General features: G+C 43.8%; 3 protein-coding genes across 9 annotated transcripts; 2 read left to right on the top strand and 1 right to left on the bottom strand.

The window, feature by feature from the left end:
* Nucleotides 1-1,839: 1,839 nt before the first annotated feature.
* On the bottom strand, nucleotides 1,840-6,829 carry acadsb (acyl-CoA dehydrogenase short/branched chain). 2 transcript variants are annotated; one of them, XM_023830874.2, is made up of 11 exons: nucleotides 6,682-6,829; nucleotides 5,960-6,119; nucleotides 5,610-5,710; nucleotides 5,311-5,517; nucleotides 4,266-4,436; nucleotides 3,535-3,660; nucleotides 3,361-3,453; nucleotides 3,182-3,271; nucleotides 2,648-2,785; nucleotides 2,034-2,133; nucleotides 1,840-1,935 (listed from the first exon to the last, which is right to left on the bottom strand). In XM_023830874.2, the coding sequence occupies exons 1-11, from the start codon at nucleotides 6,712-6,714 to the stop codon at nucleotides 1,859-1,861; spliced, it is 1,296 nt and encodes a 431-aa protein (XP_023686642.1). In that variant the 5' UTR covers nucleotides 6,715-6,829; the 3' UTR covers nucleotides 1,840-1,858. The 2 variants fall into 2 exon arrangements, with proteins under 2 accessions (XP_023686642.1, XP_023686641.1); XM_023830873.2 differs by having other exon boundaries at nucleotides 5,960-6,125; nucleotides 6,682-6,787.
* Nucleotides 6,830-6,912: 83 nt separating this feature from the next.
* LOC140581302 (zinc finger protein Pegasus-like) lies at nucleotides 6,913-11,007 on the top strand. Of its 2 annotated transcripts, none has more exons than XM_072703472.1 (3): nucleotides 6,913-7,936; nucleotides 8,980-9,139; nucleotides 9,662-11,007. In XM_072703472.1, exons 2-3 carry the CDS (start codon nucleotides 9,007-9,009, stop codon nucleotides 9,799-9,801), a joined length of 273 nt encoding a protein of 90 aa, XP_072559573.1. In that variant the 5' UTR covers nucleotides 6,913-7,936; nucleotides 8,980-9,006; the 3' UTR covers nucleotides 9,802-11,007. The 2 variants fall into 2 exon arrangements, with proteins under 2 accessions (XP_072559573.1, XP_072559571.1); XM_072703470.1 differs by having other exon boundaries at nucleotides 9,566-11,007.
* A 1,389-nt stretch (nucleotides 11,008-12,396) lies between these two features.
* ikzf5 (IKAROS family zinc finger 5) lies at nucleotides 12,397-20,588 on the top strand. Of its 5 annotated transcripts, XM_023830869.2 has the most exons (5): nucleotides 12,397-14,011; nucleotides 16,618-16,782; nucleotides 17,209-17,487; nucleotides 17,612-18,004; nucleotides 18,074-20,588. In XM_023830869.2, the coding sequence occupies exons 1-5, from the start codon at nucleotides 13,933-13,935 to the stop codon at nucleotides 18,556-18,558; spliced, it is 1,401 nt and encodes a 466-aa protein (XP_023686637.1). In that variant the 5' UTR covers nucleotides 12,397-13,932; the 3' UTR covers nucleotides 18,559-20,588. The 5 variants fall into 5 exon arrangements, with proteins under 5 accessions (XP_023686637.1, XP_023686639.2, XP_023686636.2 ...); XM_023830871.2 differs by having other exon boundaries at nucleotides 17,305-17,487; nucleotides 17,612-20,588; XM_023830868.2 differs by having other exon boundaries at nucleotides 17,612-20,588.
* The last annotated feature ends 277 nt before the right edge of the window (nucleotides 20,589-20,865 follow it).

Below are 20,865 nucleotides of genomic sequence, written 5' to 3'. Positions count from 1 at the left end.
AGGGACTTTTATTGATCTCCTTAAGGATTTTTCTTTTGCCTGTGACATCGTGCTCTCCATGAGACACACACAGATAAGAGCACATTTGGGGGGGGCGACACCATCCATCTGCTAACCCCAGGATTCACACCGGTGACCTTCCAATCAGAGGCGCAAATCTTAACACACTGAGCCACAAAGTGCCCCAATTACTATGATCTATTATTTATTTAAGTTGATATTGTTGGCATGCCACAACAAAAAGTGTCCTGTGTTTAACCCATATGTGACATTATGACATAACAGGGGGCAGCTAATTCAGTGTTGGGGGGGGGGGGGGGCTCACTCAGGGTACTTTGCTGGTTGGGGACTTGAATCCGCAATCTTTTGATTACAAGTGCGCTTCCCTAAACAATAGGCAACCACTGCCCCATCTATTAATGATATTTTAAACAATATATCTCCCCAAGTCTTTCAGCGGAGACAGGGTGTAGGTTTAATGCCCTATTCCGTTTCGCAAATATTGAATTATATTAAAATGGACACATTTTAAAAAAAAAAAATTGCCAAAATGATTTTAGTAACTCAACCAGAAACATCATTAAGAAATTTGCTGTTATTACACCAGTAAACAGCAAAAATGACCTCAGCTCTGTGCAAATGAACTGTTACCTTGTTTAAATTTACTAAGGTGGGACAGGACCCTAAATACATGTGACATACCGCTTCACACAGACGGTCTTGTGCAAGGCACGTGTTCTTCAGAAACAACGAGAATGGCAGCTAGAAGGTAAAGATCTCAATGGTAAGGCTCACACCTTCTGTAGCTCATTCTGTAATAGGGCATTGTGCAGAAGTTGTAGGTTCAAATCCCATAGAGTACCCATTAATTATACCCATTCTCTCTACTGTAATTTGCTTTGGATAAATCAGTACATTTGTGCTCCCAGTGAATAGAGTAACTCCAGAGGGGAAGAAATATGAAAGAACTCACCAGAAGGTCGGAGATGAAATCTCAAGGAGAAGATTACTGAAAGAAACCTCAGGAATGCCACGTTGTTCATTTCATGTCCATCTGCCCCTGAGGCACCACATTATCTCAAATATAACATCTGCTCTTAAAATTTGTAAAGTTGATTAGCGCAACCTACCATTTTACACATTTATACCGTCCAATATCTTACCTTAGCATATTAGGGCACCTGTTCTGCCAAAATGTACGATAACCTGAATCCGCTGTTGCCTGGTCACCAGCTGATACAAAGCCCCTACCCCTAACAGCACAGATCACAGGAACATGGTTTGGGCTCCGGATGGCTGCAGAAACATCCAATGGAAGCTACTGCTTCTGCTATTGGGACTGTAACACGGTCTCAGCTATACCTTTGTACCTTTGGAAGGTAAGTGCAGTTACTTAATCATAAAGGGAAAGGAGGATGAACTGCTGAAATTAAGCACTTACATTAGCCTGCACTTAATGTGGTTAACACTGCACTTATTGGATATGGAAACTGGAAAAGGAATTGAAGGGAAATGTCTGATTGCACCAACAAGCAAAATGCAGACTGCTGTGGACAACGTACCCACTGAATAACTGTACAGGGTGTGTGATGCCCTCAAGACCCTGTAAAATGTAATGTACGGCATGATCTAGACACACTGGTGAACTGGGAAAACAGGCAAGTTCAATGCTACATTATAGCATGTCCCACGTTAAGAAGGGTCTTCCAAACAATATTCATAATGAAACCTGCAGCACAGAAATGTTACAAGGAACAGCGTTACTCTCTATTGTGAGTTCAAAATGCTTATGTCATATCTAGAACCAGACTGACAAACGGGACAGTCTCTGTAAACCAGGACAGTGTATGACAGCAGTTTAATCGTTGTACTCCTGATCGATGAACTTGGCCATTGTTGTCAACTGTATGTTGGTTGTGCCTTCATAAATAGTGCCTGAAAAAGAAGTAGCAAGTGTAAAATACCTCAATAACATTAATCTTTGACATGAAGTCGTCCCATTTAGCTGCTGACATCACCAAGCTGGCACTCACCGATCTTGCAGTCCCTATAGAACTTCTCGATGGGGTAGTCTTTGGTGAACCCCACCCCACCCATCCACTCAATGCACTTTGACGTCGTCAGAGTCGCAACCTAACGGAAGTTGAACAACGATGCAAGACAGATGTTCAGGTGCAAAGGCCTGGCTACCTACCCGTCGTCTTGGTTGTCCTTTAAGATGGGCTCCGTTTTGACTTATGGACACAATGGGGTGACAATGAAAATCAATCAACCGCGATTATTTTGGTCAATATCGAGATCGCGATTATTTAACAAGATTACTTAGACTTTCGAAATATTGTGCATTTATTGGACTTTAAAAAACAGTGGATTTCCTAGAACTCTAAAGATAATTCAATTGAAAACCACATAAAAAGCAGTGTGCTGGATTTATAACAGGACAAAACGGGAGCATCACTGTGAAATAAAATGTGGCACGATAATTTCAATAACTTTGTTTTGATAATTGTTGGAAACCAAAATCATAATTTGATTAATGGGCCAGTCCTATGACACAACCTGCAAGACTTGGGGTTGGCCGTCCCTGGTCCCAGATGAAGGGACATGCAGCCCGTCCCAGAACCTGCTCCCTCCCCCAGCAGCTCACCTCTGCGGCGAAGTACTTGGCCATGCAGGCTTCCTTGATGAAGTTCCTCCCGGCCTCCTTCAGCCGCGCCGCGTTGTAGGTCAGCAGCCGCGCAGCCTCCAGCTGCGTGGCCACATGCGCGATCTGGTGCTGCATTCCCTGCGACGGAAGCACAGGGTCAGCCGGAAGTGATGTGTATGCCTCATGAGCTCGAAATCGGGTGAGGGAGGGGTCCTGCCCTACCTCTCTTTTAAAGTACTCTCTCTTAGTCCCCGTCCCCCCCCCACTTTGGAGCCAGATATCCCTTTGCTGGTTTTATAAAGTTGTGGTATTCAAATTCTTTTATTTTGCTGATGCATTTGTCCAACATACAAGTGAAGACCAGAGCACAGGGTCAGCCAGCATCCCTGCAGCAGGTTTTGGGGTTAAGACCCTTGCTCAGGGGTAAAGTGGGGATATGATTGCAGTGCCTGCCATGGGATTTGAACTCATGACCTTCCAGACACAGATCTGTAACGCCCCAAACCGCACACCTCCCCGTACCCTCATGCTTACCTGGAAGTCAAAGATTCTCTTGCCAAACTGAACGCGCTGGCGGGTGTAGGGGACGGCGTGGTCGAAGCAGCCTTGAGCCAGGCCCAGCATCTGCGGAGGGTGGGGGAGCCGCGTTCAGAGGCTGCGGGAATCGCCGGCGACAGGGACGCGACACGGCGAGTCTCCAAAAGGGACCCCACCTGGGCAGCGATGCCGATGCGGCCCTCGTTCAGCATCCCGATGGCGTACTTGTAGCCCTGGCCCACCTTCCCCAGGACGCAGTTCTCTGGGACCTGAAAAAGAGACACGGCGTTGCTAAGTTGGGTCTCCTGGTCCAGCGGCAGATGGTGGGGTGAGAGGGCGAGGATGGGTACCTTGACGTCGTCGAAGGTGAGCGGGCAGGTGGAGGAGGCACGCAGGCCCAGCTTGTTCTCCTTCTTCCCGATGTGCAGCCCCTCTGTGTCCCTGTCCACTATAAAGCAGGTAATACCCCGATAACCCTGCCAAGCACCAGGAAGTGAGATCGTTTCCATGACAACCAATGACCAATCAGATAATCTTATTTCTATAAGCACTATACATGCTTCTACAAATGCCTAGTATATAAGGAGATAAAGGAGAGCACAAAACACACCCGCAGAATACTACAGTGTGCTACCACAACAGGCTGGTCAGCCAACAGGGATGTACTTTAAAGCAAGTGCGCCCTCTAGTGGACATTAATGATGTTGCACTGAACACAGAACTCAAATACAGACAGCAGCTCCCACAAATCTATGAATATTAAACCACTGAAGCACTTATTTTCTTAGCAGATGCTTTTGTGGAAAACACACATTTTGTAACATTGTATAGCTGGATATTTACTGGACAGATTCAGGTTAGACACTTTGCTCAAGGGAGCAACCATAAGCTTTAATCAGAAATGATCACAAAGGCGAATCTTTATTACAAGTTACTCTGCACTCCGACTTGGTCTTCCTTACATACTGGTCTCAGCGCAGATGATTCCTGTAGAGTTCCACACCGGACAAACCCAAACTGAGGCTGAGCAGACCCAAACCTGACCTCCCACCCCAGGACAATGAGAGGGTGCGCGACTCACGGCTGAGGGTTCTGCATTGGCCATCACCAGGAACACTCCCGCGTGCTCCGCGTTGCTGATCCACATCTTGGAGCCGTTGATGACATAGTAGTCCTTCTGCTTTTCTGCGCGGGTCTTCAGGGAGAACGCATCGCTGCCGGCCTCCGCCTCCGACAGGCAGAAGCTCCCCACCTGTGGGAAAGAATTAACTCAAATTTAAAAACTGGTGGGTTTTAGAATCAGCAGCAGGATCTACATCATGCACCAGTGTCTCTGTCTTGTTCCCCTTCGACTGAACTCATCTAGGAGAATAAGGGGGATGGAATGTGACTGCCTGTGATCAGAAGGTTACTGGTTCGAATCCCAGAGATATGTCACTGCTGGCCCTGAGCAAAGCCTTTAAGCCCCAATTACTCCAAGGACTCTCTTACCCTGCTTTTTCAAAAAAAGAAAAAAAAAAGTGTCCCATTCGATGAGTCTGTAATTAAAATGTAATATAAATACACATTTCTGTATAAGATCTGCTAAAAGTATTAATTACAGTATACAGACATCCATCCATGCATCTTCTCTCAGGAGAGCCAAGACTGAGCCGTGCAGAGGCACCAGCCAGGTCGTCTCTTCCAGTGAAGGAAGAACGGACCCGTCTGCAAATCAGCAGTCATTTTTACGGCTGCTTATCTGCAGCAGGCAAAATTTCCACCGTCATTAGCCCTGAATACATTAGTGATGCATAGCGATATCAAGACCGTGGTGGGAATTGTACATTAAATGAACATTGTTTTGCTCAGGAAATAGAACAGGTGTACAGTAGCATATCACTTGTGAACTTCATTATCCATAAACCCCAGTAGTAACAATAGCCACAGGTAGTGATGGCCAAATGAAGCTCCATGAACCATTATCTGTATTTTTGGTCCCATTAGATGGTGCTCTTGGTTTGCTTCAGGGCATAAATTGAACCCCTTTTTTGATGAGGGCCCTATCTAGTGGTGTCAGAAAATACAGCAATCAGTTCATAAAGCTTCATTTGCACCCCTAAACGGCAACCCCAGCCTGACATCACCATGTCTGTGGAAAGTCGGGTCAGGTAGCGCTGCTTCTGGGCCTCCGTGCCGAGTTTGACCAGCAGCGTGTTGATAAGCGTGTTCTGGATATCGCACAGCACCGCCACGGACGGGTCCACCTTCGCCAGCTCCTCAATGACCAGGATGGAGGAGAAGAATGAGGAGCCAGTACCTCCGTACTGAGGGTCAATCTCGATGCCCATTAACTGCAACAGGCATGCGGGAGAGGGAGGACTATGTGAGTGACATAATGCACCGGGGGCTGTCCCACAATCATCCAAATGAGAGAGATACAAACCCCTTGTTCAAATAGCTCCTTTATCATGGTCTCATCCATGGCTGAGTTCTCATCCATCTTTGACACAAGTGGGGCAATGCGTTCCTGTGCAAACTTTTTCACTGTTGAGGCATGAAACAAAAGTATGGCTTCAGTTAAATTATCTAATAAGTGCATAATTTCGTGTGTGAACACTGCCAATGATTGTAGTTTCATAAGTTCAACTATGAAACGGCATACATACTGCTCTTATTCAAAATAACCCTGGCAAGCATAAAACTTCGTTTGTTTCCTGTCAGTGCTACTGTCCTGGTTTAAAAGCGTTACACTGTATCAGCTTCCCTGTGAAATCCCCAGAGATTAAAGCTCACCCGCCTCCTTCATCATGATCTCTTCCTCTGAGAAGAACTGTAGCGGAGGGTGAGGAATTCCAGCAGCGGCGGCCCGCTCGCTTTCCGCCGTCGCCGACGCGCCGCCGTGCTGCAACCTCCATGAACTGGCTGTCCACGGCCGGGGCAGGTACCTGCCGACCTGCAGCTTGGAAAATTTAGCCCATGCTGCTTTTAAGCGTAATAGATCCTGACAAAATACAGACACCGTCGGCCCTGATCCTCTGCATTTAAACAAGCCCGCACTTAATGCACTTTAACAATCGACAGTCGGTACGGTCCACAGCGCCTGCATACGCGTAAAGACACGCAGCATTTTATCCGAATCATTTCTGCCATTTGATCACTTCTGTAAACAGCTTAGCAAAACCTTTTCTCTATATAGATGAAACTATGTAGCAGATTTGCAATGACAATGTCAGTAAATCGATTTACGTGAGAAAAAGAGAAGTTATATGACAGGTGTTGATATTCTGATAATATATGCAAAATTACCTTTAATTATAACGTTTTACCATTACTTGTGTCCAGGGTTCAAGTAGATACGTGCGGAATAATTTGACGTTGCTTTATAAAGTGACTATGTATTATGGTCGTACTTTGAACATAACAGTATCCGGGAGGCAGCCCCATATCTGTTAGTTTACAAGGTAGCCTGTATTTATACGTGTAAATTACTGCAGATCGCATAGGAACGCGCTCACCTTCCCGCAGAGCCGGACCAAGGGCGCCGCCATGTTCACTTCCGTTAATATGCGGGGAGGGGGGGCGTCCGCGAGCTTCTGTGCCGGTGAGTGCGGGTTAGAAAAGAGCCATCTGGCTGCTCACGGTCACGCCGCCCTTTAACAAGTGCAATCTTCCGCATGCAATCGCCGATTTTCAGTGAGGCAATATGACTATATAGTAGGTATAAAACATCGTGCATCTATCCGGCAATCTTCCCAATCACTTATCCTAGATGGTGTCGGGGGATAACTACATCTGTTAAGATACAGTATACTTTATTGAGTGCAGAGAGACAGTCATTGATTTGCAATCACCATCTTTCAGTCGTTTATCCCGGTCAGGGTCGTGGGACAACTAATAGGCCTACATATACTATTAGGACTGTGATAAGACAGTTCTTAATTTACAATTATGCATATACATGCTCAGAAAATCAGACCAATGATATGTAATAATATTACATTTTAGAGTATTTATCTTTTACGTTAATAACTTAGAACTGATTAATAAATCGTGATAATTATAATGTCTACAATGCATACAATAGCCTACGTCTACCTGAAAATGTAGAAAATCATGTATAAAACGTAAATATGTTTAAGCATAATTAAAATTTGTGACATTTATTTTGCTCCGGCTTAATGAAGTTTGATTAGCACACATCAAAATAATAATAAAAAAAAGACTACAGATGTGTGGGGTGCATCGCTGCTCTGAAATGACCTGGGGGCCACAGTTTTCACTAGAACTATGTCGTCCCATTGAATTGCCATGAACAAAATATTTCTCTTATTATACATTAAGATAACACGGGTAGTCATATATGGTATATTCGTTGTAGTAGTTTTACAGTCCTAATTTGCAGTGGGTTATATCGGTGTGGCTGTACAAGGGAAAGAGGAACTATTGTTCTCAGTACAAAGTACACGATGGGGATTCATTTTACGGTCACACCAACCTTTCACCCCGGAGGGTGAGGTGTCACTGTGTCCCTCCCACCTGTATTTTGAAGTAGTTAATTTGTTAGCTATCAGTATATTTGAAAGTCAGTGTATTTCACTTTAGAGTCGGCTGATTGCAGCGCGCATTTTCTAATATCGCCATGGTATTTAAACGTTTTCTCGTTGACTGGACTACATGGAAAAATATTGGATGTCAGCGGATCATTCCGACTGTGTTTGTACTGCTGATGCTCCGAGCTACCGAGGAATGTAAACACTGAACTGCCACAAGGTAAAGAGTCGCCTTTATAGCGCGGTAGACTTCAGTAAGCTATTCTCGGTGACGTTAAAAACTAGCCGTGTGAAAATCGGAATCGGTGAGCTATGCAGCTGGTGTTTACTGTATTTTGCTGGGTGAGACCCCCGTCTTTGACCGGCTGCGTGGTTAGTAACGCTAACTACTGTTTGTTTTAGCCGGAGTGCCACGCCTGCTATAGATTTATCTGGATTTATTCTCCTATAGGGGAAATGTAGCTCATTGTGATAACTGCGGTATGAGTGACAGCTTTATTGTGGTACAGCATATAGGCTAATATTTGTACGTTACTGACACTGGTACTTGCAGTCATCCAGGTATAGAAGCAATTTTGTTTCCGTTGATTTCTGTATTATAATGCTGGGTGACGATGAAAAGCATGGAATTCTGCCTGGCAGAATTCAAAAATATATTTTAGGTTTTAAAAGCGGCGTGTACTTAGTTTTATTTTGTTGTTATGCATTGCTGTGATACCTGTCACTTAGCTATTACTCACCTGTTCAAAGTACTTCACATATGAATATTTAATATTCAGTTTAAATTAATTATGTTTCTGTTGGATATATTTTATTATTAGATTTTATGTGCTTCTTGTTATAACCATAGACTGTCAGAGCGTTTTAAATGTTGTGCTGTCGACTTAATGTGTTTAACTATATAAAATAAAACGATGAATGATGAAACTCCTGATGTCTTGGAATAAATTTCTCAGCCTCCATGGGATTAACTAAATGAGTTTCCCTGACTCTGCTGTCCTTATTTTTTATTTTTATTCCACAATTTATAAAAATAAATGATCTTCATGTCATTTACAATGTTTAAAAGGAGTGAGTCGATGGCAGTATCATTAGTTTATGGGGGGGGGGCGGTCATCATTCTTGATAACTTTTATTAAACTGTTCAGTTAAAAGCTGATTTTCATTCCCTAAATATTTCACTGTATTTGCGGAGGTGTAGAAGCTGAACTGTGCCTGTATTACTCTGTATTTGTGCGCGCTGTTGGTCTCGGGGGTCCGCAGCGGAATATAGGCTACCACCGCCACAGAATGGGGGAGAAGAAGCCCGAACCGCTGGACTTCGTGAAAGACTTTCAGGAGTACCTCACGCAGCAAACCCAGCACGTCAACATGATCTCGGGCTCCGTCAGCGGCGACAAGGAACCCGAGCCTCTCCAAGGAGGTGAGAATTTCTCTTGTGGGCAAGTTGGCTTAATGCATGTTACATGGTACGATCCTGTATATCGTGGTTTATGCATGAATAATTCTGTAATTCGTTCTACTTGTAAGTAATGCATACATTTGCATCTAAACCTTATTAATCAGAGTATTAGCATAATTGTGTATTTAATCAGTACTGTTTTAATCAGAAAAATAACAAGTAGAGTTAATTTTGCCCTAGTCTGTTACTCAGGTATAATCCCTTTTTATGGGACTCTGGTGCATTTATTTTATTATGCCAATAGCTGTGGGGATTTACGTAATCTTGGTAGCAAAGTTTTTTCTATTCCAGTGTATTCTAGACTTTACGGTAAATCTGAATGGAAGTGCAAGTAAAATGGTCATCAGTAGTGGTCCAGCATCACATGTCAGTGGCATTATGTTCCAGGTCTGCACACAAACCCAGTTGGGATGCAGTCAGAGGATGGAGATGGCGGTGATAGTGCCAGTGTAGAGTACAGACCTATGTTCTGTTTACCGGCAGCCGGTACAGAGAATGACCAGAATGGGCTGGACCACCCGTCAGTGGAGGTGTCCCTGGAGGACAGCTCGGGCATGCTGGTGGACGGCTTTGAGAGGACCTACGACGGCAAGCTAAAGTGTTCAATAGGTCTTTCATCTTAGCCTCATCCATGGCTGAGTTCTCATCCACAATGTGTTCTTGTGCAAACTTTTCCCACTATTGAGGAATGCAACAACAAAACAAAGTTTAATTTACGTAATAAGACAGCATAGTTTTGTGTGTGAGCACACAACCGAGACAGCGAGACTATGATGGACTCAAATGACTGGAGTTTCAAAATCTCAATAATGAAACGGTGTACATGTTGTGCTTAATCAATATAGGCTAACCCTGGCATGCACAATACATAATTTTTTTCCTGTCAGTGCTGTTATCCTGGATCAAAAGAGTTACATTGTATCAGCTTCCATGTGAAATCCCCAGAGATTAAAACTTCCTCGCCTCCTTCAACACAATCTCTTCCTCTGAGATGTATAGCGGGCCGACATGCCTCCGTGCTGCAGCCTCCATGACCCGGCTCTCTACGGCCAGGGCGGGTACCTGCCGACCTAAGGGCTGGAAAATTTAGCTCATGCTGCCTTCCAGCGTAACAGATCCCGACAAAATGCAGACGTTGTCGGCCCTGATCTTCTGCATTTAAACAAGTCCGCACTGAATGCACTTTAACGATCGACAGTCGGTCCAATCCACAGTAACTAATGCACACGTGGTGTTAGATCTGGGTCATCTCTTCGATCTTCTGATCCTGCCTGCTGTGTGATATTTTCTGTGAAGAACTTTGCAAAACATTTTCTGAAATGTGAGACAATGGATTTGCTATGTCCGTGACAGTAAAGTGATTTACATGTGTTCATAATCGGATAATATATGCAAAGTGATGTTTAATGATTACATTTTATTGTAAACTGTATCCTTGATTCAAGTAGATGGGTGAGGAGTAATTTGAGGAGAGACTGAACATTTGTGTTACATAATGGCTGTTAAGATATTTTGTGGTTAATTTAATCTCTCCTTGTCACTAACTACATGGCTTAAAGACACACTGCTGATTGAACATGTCTATTTAAAGCTTTATTGCATCATCTCCTCTTCTTAAACAAGATTAATCATTTACATTTCCATGTATGAACATTTCAACTTCACAGGACATTTTGTTTATAACTGCTTAAACGTTTTGTGTCCCATGTCATTTGTCTTGGTTGGTTGAAGGTCCTTTGATGTCTCTCTGGGTTTTTGTAGAAGAGCACCATCTGTTTGTATATCATATGACCTTTTCTGTACTTGTTCCAATACAGTACCTTCTTGTGTCCATGTGTCGCTTTATCTATGCACCGTCATACCTTATCACCAGGATGGAGTTCAGGCAGTTTCTGTGTTCCCCTGCCAAAGGTGGCTTTGCCAGAAAGTTTTTATAAAAATGACCTCCGTTTTTGGCTTTGTACATCTGTTTCTTTGCTTCCTGTACTGACCTCTCAGCTAGCCCATCGGATTGAGAAAAATGTTGCAAAATCCCAATCCTCGCTAAACTCTCTGAATGTCACACTGACAAATTATAGTCCATTGTCACTGAAGACTTAATTGAATCCTATATCTGTTGTAGTAGTAACTAGAGGGAATAGTATACTCGATATAAAGTCATCTTTTCTATCATAAGTCAACTCCTATTTTCTAGTCTGGTCTTTCTGACACACTGTGTGGTTTGAGGGTTACTTGCCTGATACTGTTGATATGTATTACAGTGAGATCTCATCCTGATTCTGGGCTAGTAGATAACTTCATGGGCTCTTCTCTTGCATTTTTCAACTCCCAAATGTCCTTCATGAATTTTCTTCAGCATTTCTCTTCTTAATTTCAATTGAATGACCGTCTTGTTTCCTTTGTGAATCCTATCATTACCTACTGTCAAATAGTGTCGCAATACCAAAATGATGTCAATATCAGAATTATGAATTTCGATTTTGATAGTCTTCAATATTTTTCCTAAAAAAGGGGAAACACTCTCAGATGTCATTATTGTGCTTTATTTCAAACAAAAATTAGTCAAATATGCAGATCAGCCACCATTTTTTCTTTTTTAATATTAGTGATTCGAGCCACACTCAGGTTGAATTAATCAGCAAGTTTGGGTCGCTCATGAAATGGACCTGCACATCACCAGGCTATGTACGAATGTGTATATTACTGCTTTGAGAGACTTTTCCATCTCTTTGGTTTCCTTCATGGACATCACAGGGGCGTTAACTACTCAGCTATCACCTGTCGGTCTTTGAATTCCTTGAAAAGGTCTTGATGTTTGTCTGACATCTGGCCAGGTTTGATTGTGTTGCTTCCCATTGAGAGACAAACTTTAAAAGAGCGCTTGCAAACCGGTTCTGCTGTTTTATGGGCTCGCCTTTTTTGCCGGCTTTACAGCCGAAATATCACTTCAGGCCCCCTCTTTGTCAGTGAATTCAGGTTGTGAAAGAAAAATCACGAGAAGACAGTTGAATCAGGTATGATTTATTAAGGAATGTGCGCAGGAACCCTCTAGAAATATACTGAAAGAAGGCTTCAGAGCATGGACAATAAATACAACTCAGATTAAAGTAAACGGGATCAAGGGCCAGTAGGTGCGTCATTTGGTCAGGTATCTATTCGCACTCCTTTCGGGGGTGGGGGTGGGGGTGGGGGGGGGGTGAAAAAAACTGCATTGCATTTGAACCCTGTGGGCTAGGTGGGCCGCTTAAAGCGTTTGATCAGTGGGAGATGAGAGGCAGCTCTCATGCTTGTGAGAGCCATAGAAACATACATCCGGTTTTGTTTCCACAAGGTATTGCTTAAGCCGCTGCTTAGACGCTGAACAATGTGAAAAAATGCACCACTTTCTCTACTGTTACTCTCGTTTGTTTCTTGCAACGTCACCACTGTCAGCATTGAGCTTAAAGAGACAGATTCCTTTTAGCCAGATCAAATAGCAATTTGCATAATAAACGTTGATTTTTTTTCAAAATGCTGGCATTGTACCCTTTTCAAAACTCCAGCACCACAATGTTTTTTTTTCTCCAGAGGTGGAAAGTTCAGGTCCAGAAAGTACAAATCCAGACCAAGGTTTGAATTCCTTTGTACTTTCCGGACCTGAACTGTCCACCTGTTTTTTTCCCCAATACCAGACTGTGCAGTCCAACCATCAATTCAATTCTGTAGTTCCAAAATTCTGTCAAATTAAGCTCATAGTCTTGCTTTGCATTCAGCCCTTCCCTGTGTAATTCATTTAAAACTCTTCAGTGTGTCATCTTTCTCAGTCTCAGTTCACATGGTTTTCATTTTTCCATCTGAAGCGGGTAATGCTTCTGTCATCATGTCCACAAATGCCATCTGCTCTTTCTCTGTCCTTGAATTCTCAGTCGCTTTTGGGTCAAGTGCTCAAGAAAAGAGTGTCTGCAGTATACATCATCTTTCCTTGTATATACTGCACCTTCAGCCAGTAATGTTGGAGCTCGATCAGCGTATTTGGAATTCTCAGTAGGACAATAATTTTGTGGATTTTGGAATCGTGAAATGAAAGGTTTGTGAACAGATAACGCAGTGATTTCCTGACCTGAAACAAACTGGTGCAATCTTTTACAATCACAGATAATGCTGAACAGCTCTACTTTTCCTTTTGTGTATATCGGGTTTCAGTGTCTGACATGGATCGAAATGCATGCGCCACTGGCCTTCAGGTATCTGCAAACTTCTGCAAAAGCACAGCACCTCGTCCATTACGTGATGTATCTGAAGAGACTTTGATTGTTTTTTTTTTTTACAGGATCATAAAGTCCAAGGACTGGTTATTCAATCGACTGCTTTTTCAGTCGGTTCCATGCTGACTCGTGCTCATGATTCTATTCATATTGTGTTTCCTTCTCAGTCAAACTTCGAAGTGGAACCATAATCTCAGCTAGTTTAGGTAAGAATTTCCCTGTGTAGTTCACCATTCCACTCAAGCTCTGCACATACATTTTTGCATTGTGGCCTGGGCATGTGTAGTTTTGGTCATGGTTGCAAACTCTTGTAATCCATCCCGAAAAGGATATTGTCTTCTGCACCTGCATCCACTTTGAATTTATGTATTTTTCGTTGACTTTAAGTTACAGACTACATTCTTTTATGTGATTTGAATTTTCTATTACTGTATCTACACAGAATTCCTCATCATCTTGGGTAACTGCATCTGCCTTTCTTTATATCTCTGTATCTTTATACCGTGCATAATGATTCATTTTATTGCAATTCTTGCAAGTTTTCCCATATGCTGGACATCGTCGCAGAGAATGCTGTGTTGCCCATCAGGTACATTTTGATCACTGTGAGTTTTACTTATTAAGAACTTTCAGCCTTTAGCACACTCGTTCTTTTTCTGTGCCTCCTGTGTCCCGTTTCATTAATGCATCTACGCTGCACGCGCCATCGATATCATATTTTGCTTGTGTGTTCACCTTTTCTACAGCCCGACGCTATACGCTATCACTTGTCCCAAATCCAGATCTTGCTTTCCTAACAGTCACTCTCTCAGTGCCCTCTCTCAAACACCACACACGTCCTTTATCAGGTAATTAGTAAGATCCTCTAATTACAATGTCATACTTCCATCGCGCAACTCGGAATATGCCCTACTGATCAATTGTTTCACCACTCTTAAAACGGGTTTTAAAAAAAGTGTCTTTTAGAAATTATATTACGTTTTGCATTAAAGTATTTTTGAAACTGTTCCTTTATTTCGTTTAATTATATATTGTCTCCCACTTCGGCAACCTGTAATTGCTATAGATGTCCAGCGATTATTCGCCTGCTTCAACTGCCGCAAAACTTTTAACGAACTCTTTTCTAGTTTTCGGCTATGCTACCGGTCAGTTTGGCGTTGCTGGTTGAACCACTTCCATTTCTAAGTCAGACCAGCCACGTGATAGTGTTGTTTTCTTCTTAAAATAATAAAAAAAATTATTATATTTAAATTATATGTTATTAGTGCGCTATTACCCAAAGCAGAATATAATACTTTAACATAATAATTACAACATATATTGCGAGCCACAGTCAACCATCTCGTTTCTCCCCGTCGCTATCTAACTACGTCACTTAAAGAACATGTCTGTTTGATGTTCACTCATTGCATCGTACATTACCTGAAAATATAAATAAAAATGTAGTTAACGTCAGTGTTCCTAAGCAATATTACAAAGCATAATTACATTTTTAAACATTTTGCTTGCTCTTGCTTTCAGAATGCACAAAGTAATATGTAGCATCTACTACTATCCAGCTATTAAATGGAGGTTATTGTATGAACTTGTTTTGTTTAATTAGCACCCATCAAGACTTGACATATTACATATGTGTGGGAATGCATCATTACTGTGAAATGAGCTAAAGTATTTTCACTATGTCCTTCCATTGAAGTCTTGAACAAATTTCACGTATTATGTATAAAGACAATATAAGGTCAATTTAATATATTTGCTACAGTAATTTTACAATCTTAATCAACATCGATGTGCTTGTACAACGTTAAAGGAAAGCGGAACTATTCTCCGTACAATGTACACGGTGGGGACTCTCTCTACTGTGACACCAACCTTTCACCCCTCAGTCTTTCCCCTTTGTGTTTTGAGGTAGCTAGTTAGTTTGTTAGCAGTCACCCTATATAGTCAGTTTAAACACTTTTAAATCGAAAGCATACTTTAGAGTCGGCTAAATGCAGCGTACATTTTATAATATTGACATAGTATTTTAGAGTTTTCCCGTTGACTGGACTACATGGAAAAATATTGGATGTCAGCGGATCATTCCGACTGTGTTTGTTGTACTGCTGATGCTCGGAGCTACCGGGGAGTGTAAACACTGAACTGCCACAAGGTAAAGGCTCGCTTTTATAGCACGGTAGACTTCAGTAAGCTATTCTCGGTGACGTTACAAACTAGCCGTATTAAAATCGGAATCGGTGAGCTATGCAGCTGGTGTTTACTGTATTTTGGTGTGAGACACCCGTCTTTGACCGGCTGCGTGGTTAGTAACCCTAACTACTGTTTGTTTAAGCCAGAGTGCCACGCCGGCTATAGATTTATCTGGATTTATTTCCCAATCGGGACAAGTTGGCTCCTTAAGATAACTGTACGGTTAGAGTTACAGTATATGTCTGTGTACATTATTGCTACTGCTACTTGTAGTAATACTGGTAGACACCGTCGTGTTTGCGTTGATTTATGTATTACAAATTTGCGTTGGCGAGCTTTGAATTCTTCTACGCTTATTTAAATTCCATTTTAGAAAACAATAACGGCTTGTACTTTTTACATTTTATATTGCTGTCATGCTTGTGCGCGATACCTTAGCTATACAAAACATTTCAAATGTGAATATTTAATATTCAGTATGAATTAATTATATTTTTGTTAGATGCGTATTATACTTACAACGATTTCAAACTCAAAAATTACCGTGGTGTCAATTTTATGTATTGTACAAAATACGATGTGTACCATGAATCTCCGGGTGTCTCAAAATAAACTTCCCAACCTCCATATTTATTTTTTTCTTGTCTTTTGAGGTATGTGCTTTGTTTACTAGTAAACAGTCTAAACATGTAAAACAGCCTCTTAAATATTTATTTCACTGTAGGGATACTGATTGCTCACGTTTTTCAGTATCACTCAGTTCCTATGAGGTGTTTTCTTACAGTCCGGGCTGCACATAAATTGCTTTTGGTCTGTTATTTAACAGAATTAAAACTAAACCAGTTCTCCCGTTCCACTTTTACTCTTCCTATGATGTAATTTTTCGGGAAAAAAATAATTTCGATCACAAGAACTGTTTGCCCTTAAGAAGTACTTAAATTTTTAAATGTAATTAAATGGTGTGACTCGACGGCGGTGTTATTCTGTGCGCGCTGTTGGTCTCAGGGGTCCGCAGTGGAATATACCACCGCCACAGAATGGGGGAGAAGAAGCCCGAACCACTGGACTTCGTGAAAGACTTTCAGGAGTACCTCACGCAGCAAACCCAGCACGTCAACATGATCTCGGGCTCCGTCAGCGGCGACAAGGAACCCGAGCCTCTCCAAGGAGGTGAGAATTTCTCTTGTGGGCAAGTTGGCTTAATGCATGTTACATGGTACGATCCTGTATATCGTGGTTTATGCATGAATAATTCTGTAATTCGTTCTACTTGTAAGTAATGCATACATTTGCATCTAAACCTTATTAATCAGAGTATTAGCATAATTGTGTATTTAATCAGTACTGTTTTAATCAGAAAAATAACAAGTAGAGTTAATTTTGCCCTAGTCTGTTACTCAGGTATAATCCCTTTTTATGGGACTCTGGTGCATTTATTTTATTATGCCAATAGCTGTGGGGATTTACGTAATCTTGGTAGTAAAGTTTTTTCTATTCCAGTGTATTTTAGACTTTACGGTAAATCTGAATGGAAGTGCAAGTAAAATGGTCATCAGTAGTGGTCCAGCATCACATGTCAGTGGCATTATGTTCCAGGTCTGCACACAAACCCAGTTGGGATGCAGTCAGAGGATGGAGATGGCGGTGATAGTGCCAGTGTAGAGTACAGACCTATGTTCTGTTTACCGGCAGCCGGTACAGAGAATGACCAGAACGGGCTGGACCACCCGTCAGTGGAGGTGTCCCTGGAGGACAGCTCGGGCATGCTGGTGGACGGCTTTGAGAGGACCTACGACGGCAAGCTAAAGTGCCGGTATTGCAACTACGCTAGCAAGGGCACGGCGCGCCTCATCGAGCACATCCGGATACACACGGGTAAGCGGGACACCCGGAATCTGTACATAAATTCCTGAGATACATCAGGTTCTTCTGTCTTTTCTGTATACATGACACTAATGTGCCCCCCCCCCCCTCCCCATCCATGTGTCGTGCCGTCAAGGTGAGAAGCCTCACCGCTGTCACCTGTGCCCCTTCGCCTCGGCCTACGAGCGCCACCTGGAGGCGCACATGCGCTCGCACACGGGCGAGAAGCCCTACAAGTGTGAGCTGTGCTCCTTCCGCTGCAGCGACCGCAGCAACCTGTCTCACCACCGGCGGCGGCGACACAAGCTGCTGCCCATGAAGGGGGCGCGCTCCGGCCTGTCCAACAAGAAGATGCTCAGCGTCCTCCAGAAGAAGGCCAGCGGCCTGAGCTACAGCCGCCGCCTCCTCATCAACTTCAGCCCACCCTCCATGGTGGTGCAGAAGCCGGACTACCTGAACGACTTCTCCCACGAGCTGCCGCACCTGCACCCCGAGGCCTACGAGGGTGTGGCCAAGGCACACATAGGAGGTGGGACCGGCTCCCGAGACGGCCATGACATGATGGTGGACAACCCACTGAATCAGCTGTCTACTCTAGCAGGCCAGCTGGCCAGCCTTCCCCCAGAGGCCCAGGCCCCCGTGTCGCCCGACGGCCTGTCCTGCCGGGACGAGAAGCCCTTCCTCATCCAGCAGCCCAGCGCCGGCGCAGCCCCGGTGGCCGTCCCCGCCAGCGTGGCCGCTGCCCGGGCCGCGTCCCCCACCACTCCCGAGCCGCGGCCGCCCGCACACCGGAATTATAGCCCCGTGGCGGGCCCCAGCAGCGAGCACAGCGCTCGCACCAGCACGCCCAGCGTCAGCAACAGCCAGCCCAGCACGCCGGCGCCCAACCTGCCCGCACAGGACCCCCAGCTGCTGCACAGCTGCCAGCATTGTGACACTTACTTTGCAGACAACATCCTCTACACCATCCACATGGGCTGCCACGGCTACGAGAACCCGTTCCAGTGCAATATCTGCGGCTGCAAGTGCAAAAACAAGTATGACTTTGCGTGCCACTTTGCCAGAGGGCAGCACAAACAGTGACTCGTGGGGTGGGAGGCCAACTCAGACCATCTTAAATTATTATTTTTGTAAATTTGGGACTTCCGCTTTTATTTAGGAGTCTACCCAGGCAATTAAATATTTCCTCTTTCTATTTTACAAAGATATTTTACTAGGTGGTGTTTATTATTTTATTACTATTATTATTACTATTATTATTATTATTATTATTATTATTATTAGACAAGCTATTGTTTATGGGGACGGTAATCACAAAAGCTGCATGTCTGAAGCCCCACCCCCTATGAGGTCATAGAGGAATGGCTGTTTTTTTTTTTTTTAAATGGCTTCTCTTAAAGGGGACACAGTGCAGCCTTAGCGCACAAACAATCCCCACACGCGCATGTGTCGCTCCTTCCCGCCGTCGAGTAGGGAAGGCTCCGACAGAGCACACGACTGTTACTATGGCTCCCGACACCTCGGGTGGTCTGCGAGGAAGGCCCGATGCAGCACGTTCGGCCGAGAAGGCGTGAAGCGTTCTGCATCGTCGTCCTTCCTCCGCAGAAGTTAAAGCTCCGGGAAATCTTATGGTGATCCCATTGGATCCTGTGGAATAGCCTTTCGGTGTAGCGTACATCACATACACCATTAATCTCGGGGTGCAGATTCATCTGGGTGGTAAAATCCTTTTTCAGAGAGTCAAAAGACAGTGTGAAGGTTTGCAGATGACGTTGACTGTCTCTGGATGGAAAATGGGGCGAAGTGAGTGTGTGTGTCACCCGCATTTCCAAGCCAGACGAACTGACTCAGAGTCAGGGGTCGTACCTCATATCAGCACACTCCCGTTTCTCAATGAGATAATCACCTCCGATAAAACTCACTCACCTAATCAGTAACCAGTAGCATAGAGATATTTATCCCCAACTGCACCTAAAGTAAGAGCTTGGTAGCCCCTGACTTCCTGCCAACCTCCCGCATTAAGTGCTGTGTTCATGGGCTACGCCGATGATTCGTCGTCGAACGAGCCAGCGTTTAGCTACGGAAGTGCTTTAGGCAGTGGGAGGAGCTTCAGGAGGCGTGTAAGAGTCTCCAGGGTCACATGGTCGCAGCCGTGCTTTGGAGACGTTGGTTCTGGTGTCGGTCTCGATCTGCGATACCTCAGAGAGCACTGAAGGTGATTGTTTAAGATGTCCTGAGAACTAGATCAGACTTAATAATTTCTGTTAACTTGTCATATGATAGCTACGCAGGGGGTGTAAGTAATGGAAAATTAGCCTAAACAGAAAGAGAGAGTACATGTTTGGATATATGCTGTAGGTGCCGTCTAGAATACCTAATGATTTTTGCATTCACTGGTGCCATTGTCACACTCAGTGTCCCTCTGACATCACTAAATGGAGACGGGTCCTTTACTGTGGACTGGCCTCAAGCTATGACATCACCGTGTCTCCCGTGCCGACAGCAATCAGCATACATATCACCTTGTGTCTGAAGTAACCCACCATCTTAAAACTAGCCTCGCTACATAAAACACAAACCAAGCCTTTTAAGAACTTGAATTTTAACCGTTCTGTCACGTCAAGGCCAAAGTGTTCTAATGAACCTTTTCAAAGTATTTTTTTAGATAGCATATTTTAATAGCACTGTAGCAGTTTGATGGACTCACCCTGTGTTCTTACAAAAATCAGTGATTTTTAACTATCTGTGCGCCTCTTTTAAGTATTGAAATGATTTGCACATTTTCAGTGTGGCTGTCGTGAGTTCCTGTTCTGTACCTAGTCGTTTTTTTTGTTAGACGATACGGATGTGTGGAGTAAATCTATCCATAGTGATGTCCGTTGGTAGGTCCGTGTGTGATGGGGTTTATTATTATTATCGTTTAGTTTAACGCCGCGTTCCACAAGGCCTTTTTCCGTACAGATCTACGAATCCCACCCCATGTGAGTCTCGGTGGTCAAATGGAATCATCCTGTTCAGCACTCAGAATGTAGCAGGGAACTGAAAATGCTTGAATAGCAGCGGAGATCTGACTGAGGTGTAACTGTCAATGGGAAAAGCACAAAACCTTCAGTAGCGGGGGGGAGGTGGGGGGTGTGTGGGGGGGGGGGGGGGGGTAAAAACAGTGTGGAGTAAAGCAAATTACACGTTTGACTAATTTATAGAAACTATGAATACCTGAGGTGTGTGTGTGTGATTTTTTTTGTGTACTTCTCACTACATTTAGATACTCGATTCAAGATGTTTGAGAGGCACAGCAAACGGGGTTGGGGGCAGCTACACAAATCGTTCTTCAGTGTTGTGGCAGGACGGGAGGCCATTTATAAGACGTCCACGTCTACGGAGCCCTTA

This window comes from Paramormyrops kingsleyae, chromosome 20 (genome assembly GCF_048594095.1).
Source record: "Paramormyrops kingsleyae isolate MSU_618 chromosome 20, PKINGS_0.4, whole genome shotgun sequence".
In the NCBI taxonomy this organism is placed as follows: Eukaryota; Metazoa; Chordata; class Actinopteri; order Osteoglossiformes; family Mormyridae; genus Paramormyrops; species Paramormyrops kingsleyae.
Note: the sequence above shows the minus strand (reverse complement) of the source record. Positions and strands in the feature narration are given on the sequence as shown.